The sequence below is a fragment of the Biomphalaria glabrata genome, chromosome 11, assembly GCF_947242115.1.
Source record: "Biomphalaria glabrata chromosome 11, xgBioGlab47.1, whole genome shotgun sequence".
In the NCBI taxonomy this organism is placed as follows: domain Eukaryota; kingdom Metazoa; phylum Mollusca; class Gastropoda; family Planorbidae; genus Biomphalaria; species Biomphalaria glabrata.
Window position 1 is genome coordinate 8,314,638 of NC_074721.1, and position 12,562 is coordinate 8,327,199.

The 12,562-nt window shown below is 35.1% G+C and overlaps 1 protein-coding gene across 1 annotated transcript; it reads right to left on the reverse strand.

Moving 5' to 3' along the window:
- Positions 1–363: 363 nt before the first annotated feature.
- LOC106077866 (solute carrier family 2, facilitated glucose transporter member 3-like) lies at positions 364–9,005 on the reverse strand. Its single transcript, XM_056004302.1, has 8 exons — positions 8,396–9,005; positions 7,720–7,827; positions 7,462–7,525; positions 5,324–5,417; positions 4,368–4,664; positions 4,045–4,048; positions 3,416–3,543; positions 364–1,191 (listed from the first exon to the last, which is right to left on the reverse strand). Exons 1-8 carry the CDS (start codon positions 8,454–8,456, stop codon positions 991–993), a joined length of 957 nt encoding a protein of 318 aa, XP_055860277.1. The 5' UTR covers positions 8,457–9,005; the 3' UTR covers positions 364–990.
- Between the last annotated feature and the right edge of the window lie 3,557 nt (positions 9,006–12,562).

Consider the following 12,562-nt stretch of genomic DNA (forward strand, 5'->3'; position numbering starts at 1 on the left):
ATTTGCCCCAAGGTATGAAAGGGTGGTTTACTTACTGGAATAACTTTTGATTATTTTATTTTTCCTAAAAACTAAATAGAAAAAAGTTCTACTTTGTTTTCAAGTCACCAGTATATATTTAAGAATCTCAAACAGGACCAATATTGGGCCTTTGGGTTGACTGGTGATGTGGTACATGCTCTGGACTGTCATCTCAAATTTCCTGGGCTCAAACCCTGTCCTGCAGGAAGTTTGGGCTAGGATATAATAATCTTCAATTACAAAGGAACATCTAAAACAAAACATTGACATGAAAAATATCAATATTAAATAACTGAAAACAGAATCTCACAATCTCATTCAGGTAATCAATGCCAATAAAAGTTGAAACTTATAATAAAAATATTTTTAATAGAAAACAATCTTATTGAAAAATAGTTACACAAAACATTAGTGTTCATATTGCACTGAAATTACTGACCAGATTAATAATAATAAGGCTTGTCTTCAAGTCTGAATATTTAATGAAAGCAGTATTGCCCATGGCTACCTAGCCCCAGCTGCAACTTACATATTTTGCCACATCCAGCACAGACATTGTCAGCCAGAATAAAGCTGCTTTAATTAGTTTTATAAATATAATATAAAATACTGATGGGGTACATAGTTTTAAATCACTTTATTGGAAGAAAGTCTCTGGCCTCCTTTAAATGTATTAAATGGTATCTCATAAAACAACTGCTGTGGTGTGTTATCACAATTCTATTGAGGTATGTTAAAATGATGAATATATTTTTTAAAACTGATTAATTGTATTTGCATTGATATAATAATGAAAGCCCTGTATATATTATAATAAAATGTTATAAATAACAAATTTATCCAACAACATGAAACTAAATCAAAAGACTAACATTTCAAAAAATAAAACAGCAGCCAAAATAGTTCAGCCACCTAAATTCTATAAGTAGCTGGAAATAATATTCCGTCCCTTTTTCTGAGAGAGGTGGATCAATTATCAATTATCAAGACTTGGGTGCTGTATCTGTTCTTTGAGCTTTTGTAGGAATTTCTGGATTCTGATCTATCCATAGTGGGAGATTTAAACAGCTGGGTAATCTCAGAAATACTTTTGCCTTTGGTCTCTGGGACAAACATATAGGTGAAGATGAAGAACAACAACAGCATGACGGAGAAAGGCAGAAAGGACTTCTGTTAGGAAAACAAAAAGTAGTTTAGTAATAATTCAATTTTTAATCATGAAAAATCATCTCTGATAAATACAGTAAGGGATTTAGGGGTTCTGGGGGCTTGGCCTTTTAAGTTTGTGTTGATATTTGACATCATGACTTGAGATAATGTACTTAATAAATAGATAAGTCTAATGTGTGGAATACATGCAAGATGGTCAATAATTTACATAACAACATGAATAGCAAGATAAAATGTCATTGGCTGAATATTTATTGCACAAAAAATTTCGGACATTCATTTGGACGACCCCTCAAGTAGGGGTCTGGGGGATTTTCAAATTTGGACCCTACTGCCCCCACCCTAGCTACCCACTAGATAAATATTATGCTTATAACAATTACATTCAAACAAGAAGACATTAATAGTCAAGCATTGAAAATGTTTTACAATAATTGAATATTTTAAAATTAATAACCTATTAAAATTCTATCTACATTATTAGAGCCTATTTTATCTTAAAGTTATATCACTTAGTATTTAATATGGTATAAAATGATATAATTTTGAAATAATTTAAATCACTTTGTCTACATACAAATAATGGACACTTTGATGATGGTTATTGTAATAATTGTAGTCAAATCATAGTTGTCAATATCTGGGATGTATGCAGAATAGATTGTTGTTTTTGTATAGGTGAAGGTGAAGAATGTTGAAAAAAAAAAGTAATAGTTAGTTTTATTAACTGAGCAATTAGAGTACAATAGAGTAAAAATTAATGCTTTACTTCAATGACTAAACTGCAATTGTCTTTATATAACAGACAATTTATTTTTACAGCATGTCATTATGTAATCATAGAACATTTAGCAAAAAAGCAGCACAGCATGAAGGAGTACATTAAGTAGATATAGATCTGATGACAACCCACAGCACCAACATTGTAGCATTGAATGGTGTGGGTATCTCCAGAATCCCTTGCAATATAAGCATAAGCATGGACTCCCTAAAGTTATATTGAATTTCATCAAGCCTATTTTTGATGAGTTAGCGGATAAAAGTTTGTTGAGCAAGTGTCTACATGGCAAGACACAGAACGCAAACGAGGCATTGAACAAACTTATATGGGAAAGGTGCAGCAAAGGGTACTATGTCGAAAAGAATGTAATAGAGGAGGCTGTTTACAGTGCTCTTGCATACTTTAATGATGGGGCAGAATCTGTTTTAGAACTTCATTCAAAACTGGGACTAGGCAAAGGATACTTTTCAAGACAAATGTGCACAAAAAAGGATTTAAAACGAAAAAGTAAAGAAAGATCCAATGCAACTGGAACATCCAAAAAGAGACGAAAGACCCTCAGAGCACAGAAAAAAGGCTTTGCTGATAAGGCTAGTGAGATAGAAGGTGATATTTATACCCCTGGAGGTCACTAGGATTAATTATTCACTATTGGTAAGCATTTTTTTACTTATTTTTCAATTTTCTCAAAACTTGATTTTCACATTTTTTATTTCACGAAAAAGTTGATAACTCAAAAAGTTTTAGTTCAAACTCTATGAAAGTTTGTACAATTAAGCCTCATTATATCAGCTATTGCCCCAAGTAAAATCTTGAACATCATTTAATATTTACTTATTTTTTAATGGGAGTATGTTTGGAGCCTTCGGCGGAAAAAATAGTTACATTTTAAGGACTTATTTCACATCATCACCAAATCATAAAAAATAGTCCCACATAGTTTATTTTACTTCAGCCAATGCAGCAGCCATAGTTCTAATAGACTGCCAAATTTCTTTTGAAAATAATTAATTTTAAACAAGTTATGAACTTTTTTGCAAGTACTATATTTTAACCTTGCGGCGGCCATATTGGATGCCTAATTTGCATATTTCTATTTTTTTTTTTTCGCCTTACTAGACATATAATAAATCTTCTCAAAGCAAAAATGTAAAAAAAATAGCTTTTCCTAGATTTTGGTTTTCTAACCTTAGATCCACCTTAAAGCGCTTGGCTTACGAAACTTAGTGAAGACTGGGATTTTTTATTTCGGATCTTAAGGACGCCCTTGAGTCCATCCAATTATAATAACATTAGTTAGGGAAAGTAAAGCGGTTGGTCATTGTGGTGGCCACAAGACACCCTGTCAGCCATAGAAACAGATGACATCATTTGTCCTATACATCCCAAAGCCTGAAAAGGGTACTTTACTTGTTTACTTAGATCCCCATAAAATGTACTTACCTGTAAAATAGGAAACACTAAGCCAACAGCAAAGTTGCACAGCCAGTTGATTACCACGGAAACACTGACAGCGGCTGACCTAGGACCCTGCACAAACACCTCAGTCACCATGAACCAAGGTATTGGTCCTGAAATATCAATCATAAATCATAAGAGATTTAGAAGCCTAAGCTGATGTTTCTAGACTCATATTCAAATGGGTCTTTCTTAAAAGTTCAAAGACATTAAGGACCTTATTAAGGAGACACCAGTCATCTATTAGAGATGCTCATCTATGGCAAATAAAACTATACATAGTTAGCTTTTTAAAAAGCTTATCTCAACTCACTGTCTGTCTAGTAAAAAGTTTGTACAGGTTATTTCCCCCACACACTTTCTCGAATCAAGTTGAAAATGCACTATTATTCATTGGCATAGACAAAGACATGAATCAATGAAAAAAATGTAACCAATTAGTTTATTAATTAATGGTAATTATCTTTTTGATATCAACAAGGGAAAGTAATCCCTCAGTATTCACAGATCTGGATGACTATGTAGAGTGTGGTCCCCCTAGATAATTTTACACATTTCTTCTCACACACCCACTCTCAGATCAAGTTGAAACTATAAATAATTTTTTTTTGCACCTAACTAATCATGAATCAATGAAAAATTAGTCAGTTTGGAAAACAATATATAAGATATGGCCATATTACAAAATCTTTAGGACTTGCAAAAACCTTCCTTCATGGAACAGTACCAGGAAAAAGAAGAAGAGGCAGACAGATAAAATGATGGGAAGATAACATAAAAATGGACACTGAAAGAGACAGTGAGGAATGGAGAAAGATGGTTGACAGATTTTGCTGGTGCCAGAACTGTCTAACAGACTAAGGAATAGATGAAGGAATAATAGCCCTGTAGTTTTTATAAACAAATATTAGTTTTAAAAAAAAAAGAATGCCATCTATACATAAAGATTGATTTTTATGGAAACAGCTTGCTGCCCAATGCACCGAATGATGTGGGAGGCTCTAAGTAAGTAATCTATACATACCTGTAGTGAAAGGCAAACAACTAAATCTAGTACTACTGAGGAGATACACATGCCCACGAGGCCAATCATGTGCAGAGTTCTTCTTCCCGCCCTGTCCATGATCAGGGCAGATATGAAGGTCATCATGACACCTGTGGCTACCGTAGCATACTGAAAAGTTTCCTTGCTCAGACTAGCTGAGATAAAAATACTTATAGAGTAGTATTCCAACTGAAGTTGAATAGTATAAAATTATTTGAGGCTGAACTTTTTTTTAAAAAAGTCTTTTCTTTTTAACCAAAATAGTGATGTGTTTCACTCTGAATTCTAAATCTTAGCCTGTGGACTTCTGGATTGGATAAAAACTGGCCCTACAGTGATGTAGCTTAATTTATAAGAACAAAAAAGTATTTTTAAAAAAATATTTCAATATTTGGGTGCATTTTTTTAATGATTAGTTTATAATATCTGTAATGGGAAAAGTGTTTATCGGTGGGATTGCTGTTCCGAACTGTAAATATTTTATATGGAGAGATTTTTTTTTTAAAGTTTTACTGCTAAGCATTTCAGGAACACATGTCTACTCAAATTGAATCTCGAATGAAAAATTTACCAACCCAAAAGGATTACAACTCAATATCTTCAAATGGAAACCTACCATTTAATACCATCTAGGTATATCTAGGTATTTTACCTATGAGAGAACATCTTGAACTGAAATCTCTCATTGCATCACATAAAAACCAATGATCAAGGACATGAACTCAAACCAGCAACCCAAGTCCCATCTAGGTTTATTAAAAGAAGCAAAGCTATTATAGCAATGTATCAGTATCAATTCTAAATAAATAGGTTATCGACTGTATTGACTATAATTATATTAAACTCACAGCAATGATGCCAGAAAACTGTTGAGACATTTGTAGTACTGTGCATATAATTAGTGGCCATCGCAAATCACTGGTCCTCATCAAATCAAGCACACTAAAGTAAGATGAAAAAAAAAGTTATAAGTAGATTTATTGTTTTATTTTTTTATTTTTAAAGTGAAAACTAAAGAGAGACTTCAAGTAGGGAGAGAATCAATTCCATGATTAAATGTCTATAATAGTGTTTCTTTTTAATATCTAAGTACAATGCTTTAAAAAAATCTTTCTTCTTCTTCCTCATTCTCATTGTTATGTTGGAGTGTTCAGATGACTAGACCAATATATGATATGAACTGCGCAGTGGTTTCCAAATCAGGGAGCTCTTTATATAGTTTTCTTTCTATTGGGGTGATTTGGGGCCAGTGTCTGGTATGGGCCAGTTGGTAAAGAGAACAGTTTTGAACGACATGGTCAGCACTCTGGTGACACTCCACATGGACAGATTTCGCTGGTTCCAATTTTAAGCTTAAGGTACATATGTTGTCTCATTCTGTTGTGTCCGGTCCTGAGCCAAAAGATTTGATGTTGATCTTGTTGGGAAAGCTTGTAATAGGCATCATCTTTCTTGTGATTCAGATGAGAGCTTGTCCATTTCTCATTTATTAAATCTTTAATTTCTACCCATGTCCCAACACTTGAACACTGGTATGAAAAAATAGAAAACACCACATTGCAAGAGATGGGTGGACAGAAAAATAAGGGGTGCAGGTTTTAGAAAAACAATGGAGATGGATTGGTCACAGCCCTAGAAAAGATACCAACAACAGTGCTACACAGGCCTTAGAGTAGAACCCCCAAGGCACAAGATATAGAGGAAGACCAAAAAGAACGTGGCGACCCAGTATACTAGATGAAGCTGAGAGGACAGAACGAGCTGGGAAGCCATTAAAAAACTAGCAAGAGACCGTGGAGAGTGGAGTGTTTTTACTGAGGCCTTATGTTTCATGTTTAGTTGATTAAACGAATTAATATATTTCAATTTGATATCTATAGGTAGTTTTGTCAACTCTAGTAAACCCTAAAAAAAGTAAAAAGTAAAGTACCCATTTCAGACCTTGCAGATGATGTAAATGTTGAAAGATAATAAAATAAGTTTTAATATGAGATACACAAGGAGTTGCTGGCCTTGTGCACTTGATGTATTGCCGACAGACATACAAGTGTGTGTACACTACTGACCTTAGTGACCTGAACAGACATACAAGTGTGTGTACACTTCTGACCTTAGTGACCTGAACAGACATACAAGTGTGTGTACACTTCTGACCTTAATGACCTGAACAGACATACAAGTGTGTGTACACTTCTGACCTTAGTGACCTGAACAGACATACAAGTGTGTGTACACTTCTAACCTTAGTGACCTGAACAGACATACAAGTGTGTGTACACTTCTGACCTTAGTGACCTGAACAGACATACAAGTGTGTGTACACTTCTGACCTTAGTGACCTGAACAGACATACAAGTGTGTGTACACTTCTGACCTTAGTGACCTGAACAGACATACAAGTGTGTGTACACTTCTGACCTTAGTGACCTGAACATACATACAAGTGTGTGTACACTTCTGACCTTAGTGACCTGAACAGACATACAAGTGTGTGTACACTTCTGACCTTAGTGACCTGAACAGACATACAAGTGTGTGTACACTTCTAACCTTAGTGACCTGAACAGACATACAAGTGTGTGTACACTTCTGACCTTAGTGACCTGAACAGACATACAAGTGTGTGTACACTTCTGACCTTAGTGACCTGAACAGACATACAAGTGTGTGTACACTTCTGACCTTAGTGACCTGTAATGGAGATCATTTATGATACAGTATGGCTGCACTAATTAGTTGTTGATAGCATTGTTGGATAAAGGCTTTACTTTTATTAATAACACTAGTAGCTGTAAGTTGCTTAACAATTTGTAGCATTGCTTTATTTAAGTTGCTGTCTTGCAAGTGGGTGAACAAATTAAAGCACAGTGAAAATACTACTTTCACACCTTAAATAGTAGTAATTATTAAACTGACACTTAGGCATTGTACTAGAGTTAATTCAATATAAAAAAAAATTACCTTTGGTGAGTTCCTGAGGTCCTGTCATTCTTTCTTCATGGCCTCCATCTCTTCAGACACATCACTTGTTTTTCTTAACCAAATCAGAGCTGCGTAAATTAAGGATAAGACAACAAAATTGATCATGATTTACAGGTTTCAAGTGCTCAGAAATGTGCATCAAACCCCAACTTGATAAAAAAAATACCTGAGCACTACTAGATCACTAGAAAAAAAAGTTTGATAGAAATAACAATATGTCCACAATCAACTCAATGACAAAGTAAACTTGTAAAAACCTCACCTGCTTCAGCCGCATCATCATCTATTTTATTCACCAGGAGATATTTTGGAGAATCTGGGCAAAAGGTCAAGGTTACAAGACTGTATATTGCAGGAATAGTTGGACTAGCTGTAATGGAGGTTAAAAATATATGTACATTAACTATGTAAATTTTAACAAATCTGTTGGCCTAGTATTAATGCGCATGTCAATGAAAATGTATTGAAATTTTTATTTGCTAAGGAATATGTAAAACAACATGTTGAGTATATTTTGTTTGAAAGGTATGAGATGCGGTTGTAGTGAAACTGTTAGTTCACAAGTTCTTTTTAATATCTTTTTGTTTTGTTTTTAAACTTGGTTTCATACTACAGTTTAAAAGATGATGAATTCGACTTTTTTTCTCTTATTTCTTAAAAGGACCAAATATATATATTTCATACAACTAAATCAGTGATACCATGATAGGATAGTGAAATGAGCTTTGAGAAAATGAATTTGAAAAGTTACCAGCCAAGCTGGCAACTGGCTATAAACTAATTTAAATACTTTTTAGGTGAGTAACTTTCAGTACATAAGGTCGGTTATTAAATGGCCTAGTATACCTGGGATCAGATTACATTACAAAATGATGAATTGATACCAAGATTGTGGTAAAAAACATAATAAAATTTCAAGGCTATTAATTTTGTCTTACTGTTATGGGTCCACTGGCCTATTCGGCTTGAAATACAACAGAGAGGTATTAAACAGGTCATCAATGTAATGACATCACAGACCTCTAAACAAATCTATACAAAAACTGGCAACAGAAGAAAAACGCTTGGCATTGAATGGCCCACACAATCTTCAAGCCAGTCATGCAAAGAAACTTGCTAGACAAGTGATACACATAAGTTTGGTGCCTTTACAAACCCCAAGCACAAATACAGATACAAATTAATAGCACATCACAAAGGCTGCAATATTTAATGCTCAATATGTTTTGTGCACCATAGTTCTATCCAGTATAAAATATAAATTGATCCCAATATCGACCTTGTACTAAATCAGGAACAATAACAATGATAATACTCTCCCTTACTTCAAACATTTAGTGCACAGCTTGGCTTTCACAGTAAACTTTTCTTCAGAAGCTTAAACATTAATGAAATAGCTTTAACTTCCTTTTTCTCTCGAGTTAGGTTTCATTTGTATAAGCCTTAGCTTTTATTGACAGCTACAAATAGGAATAAAAATCTTCCCCCATTAAGTTTATACAAAACAAAGTTACAGTTAATTGTATTCAGGGCAATTATTAAAGTTTATTCCATAACAGCAAAACTTACCAACTAGTATTGGCCAAAGGGTTTCATTTTTAGACACTTGCATCAATGAGGGACAAATAGACCGCCATGCTAGCACCCCTAAATTGAATTCTTGGGATTATTATTGTTACGACTGGAATGATAAGTCTAGGGCTTCCTGTGAATCTCGCTGCCTGTCTCCGCCCCACGAGACAGGCAGAATCTAGTTTTCCTGGTTCTGAGATTGGGCGGTGGCTACTTGCTGGTTACCCAATCCATCTCTTCCTCTCAGACGGCCTGCATTTCTTCGAGTACAGTTCCTTTTAATATGGCCAGGAGCATCGCAATTCCAGCAGCGAAAGACCGATCTGTTATGCATGGGCATCTGCTGAGACCGCCTGTCCTCTTAAGTTTCCACCACCTGTCTGATAATATGCGTTAGGTCCTCCTCCTGCACATGGAGCCCCCTTTTTCTTGACGTGGAGAGAGCATTCAAAAATGAATGTTTGTCTAGTCCAAAGATTTGGACTGTTGTAAATAAGAGACTCCCAGGTTGTACACACAGACATGGCCTGTAGAAGATCATCTCTGTGCAGGAAGCTAAAAATATGTTCAAATGTTTCCATGAGAAGACAGAGAGACGCTTCTTTCCATACCTGCATATCAGTGACTTTCCTCTCCTCGGTTGAAGTTGTGTCAATTCGCTTTTATGTCCCGTATTTTTATTCATCTTTTGTAAATAATATATCGTTCTTGGTAAAAGCTATATTATATAAGATACGATAAGAAAGCTTTAATCGTATGTAAACAAGTCATCCATTTTGTTGTCAACTCTGTGTTTTGCATTTACTCTTGAAATAAGATGTTTACAAGCTTCTAATTGAAATGCAGTTAAGGTGCGCAAATTTAGTCTAGAAAGATGCATGTGCAAAACTTTGTCTGCTTAACAGAACTATGTATAGTATATCATGCCCTTTTTTTCTAGCATTTCTTGGATCAAGTTGAAACTTTGCAGAATTATTCATTTCCCTTAACAATACACGAATCATTACATATTTAATTAATTTTATTTTAAATAGAGACTATACTAGCTAAGGGAAGATAAGTTTTCTGTAAGTCTAACGTCTTACCTCGTCGTCTAAAAATTTGCAAATAAAAAAAAGATAACTATAAACCTTCTGTTTTCATAAAAAAATTGTCTAGCTCAGTTGGTAGCGTGTGCACTTTCCGACAAAGAAGGCTTAAGCCATTGAGCTCAAATTCTAGTATAGCAACTTAAATTTTTAAAACTACTTTTGAAAAGCTAGCCCGGAAACCTTCTATCACTACCACTTAAACCCACCATAGAAAGTGTGTGATATGAGCCCAATCAACAAGAGAATGTTTTTAAAAAGTTTGGTGATTATAATTATAATAAACAACAAGGTTACAAAAGACAGTTTGTGTGGAAACACAAACTCAAAATCGGCCCCCGAAGTAAAATGTTTTACATAATTCGGATAATCCTTCAGAGTTGAAGATAGTTTACTTCCTAGTCCAAACCTCCCGCAGGACGACGGGGGATGGGAGCAGGCAGGGTTTGAACCTTCGATCGTCGATAAATCCAAACGACAGTCCAGCGCGCAAACCGCACGACCAGTGGTCCACCCAGGTAGGCTTCAATATTTTCAGAAAGAACATCCGAATGAAATTATATCAAAGACAAATGAGAGATAAGAATGGAGAAAGAAGGTTAACAGATCTTGTGTAGTGCCCCAACCGTCCCGCAGATCAAAGGATACGTGAAAGTGAATGTAAAGTTAGATGTGAACCTGGCCTAACTAGTTTGTGGTCTATAGGGCAGATGATGTAAAGTTCATCTGTCGTTGTGGCCTACGGTTAACGAGGGTGTCATGTAGCCAGCACAACGACCAACCGCCTTTGCTTTTCCCCAACTAATGTCAGGTACCCATTAGAGCTGGGTAGACTCAGAAGTTGAAAATCCCAGTCTTCACCAGGATGCGAACCCGGGACCCTCGGTTCGAACTAAATAAGTTAATTTCTTTGAAAAGGCTCAATCTCATTTTCGAATTCTAAATTTCCGCTATATAAAAAAATGTTCACGAAAATGATGTTTATAAGATTACTATTCGTCTTTAATTAGGTGTAACATATAATGCATACTAATTAGCTTTTTCTTATAAAAAACTTCTTGCATAATTGATTTTTAAAAATTAGAATTTTCGCTTTCAGGAAAAAAAAAAGTAGCCGTTGCATCAGAACTTTGAATGGTCTAAAATATTGTGAAGTCGGATTTTCAATACCTCTTCTAGTTTACGAGATCTAAACGGGACGGACGGACAGACAGACAGACGGACAGACATTTCGCACAAAACTAATAGCGTCTTTTCCCCTTTCGGGGGCCGCTAAAAAGGGCACACAAAATGTGAAAGCGATTGTTGAGATGGGTCCGGCCGAAAAGAAAAAAAAAAGGAGTATGATAAATATTTCGATATAGCAATTAAGTAGACGAAGAACTTTCAGGTATTAAAAGGAGGTAGGACTAGATTTGTGTTGTATGAGTGAGGGCCAAGAGAGGAAGCGGTTAAGTGAGACTAAAATTCTTGGGCCAAAAGAATCTTTGTGTGTGTGTGTGTGTGTGTGGCTTACACATCAATTCAGGTCATAAGTCTATGTCGAAGAACGTTACGTTGCGTAAGGTAAAAAAAACAACAACAGATAGCCTATAGATATATAAATAGATACATAGTTATAGATTAGATATAGATTATATATTAAGATATAGATAGTAAATATAGATATAGATAAAGATTATATCTTTAGATATAGATTATAGATTAGATATAGAGTACAGATATAGATTATAGACATGAAGGCCATTTATAAGTTAAGAACCGACCCGCGGCGTAACATACGCACCACCCCTGTTTTTTTTTCTGAGCCTCGCTCTCTGTCACCGCGAAAGGTACGTTGGGTAACTCTAGTCCGACTTGCAGAAATAAAAGAGCTATCTTTCTATGACTTTTTTCATCGTGGTGTCCCGCATAGATGGGCCACGAAGAGACTTTTAGATAGATAGATAGATATATAGATGCATAGATAGATAGATAGATAGATAGATTTCTCACGTTATGGTGGCGACATATGTGTGTTAGTGTGTGCGTGCGTGCGTTAAATTATTACTATACGTATTGATCAAGGTAAATGGGACTCAACATTTTATCTTTCTCCCGATGCTAGTTATGTTGGCTAGCCAACTTTAAATAAATGTATCTTTTTAATTTCAAAGTTTTAAAATAATTAAATCGTTACCAGCCTTTTGCGTCTCAAATCAAGGTGGGTAACTCTTTTGAAGGCTGCACTATCCTTGTTGTCCCCCTTAGTTTAATGTGATCGTTAAAATTTTCTAGTAAGGCATAGGATTAAATAAATGTAAAAACCCTAATCTAATATTATCTTATTGCTATTCTGTCCCTTGATATCCGTCTTATTTGTGCTATAAAAATTCGAGTCCACTTTTCCTTAGTAGCAGGGTCTGATTAAGACTTGAAAAGACCCTATGCTATTTGCGATCATGC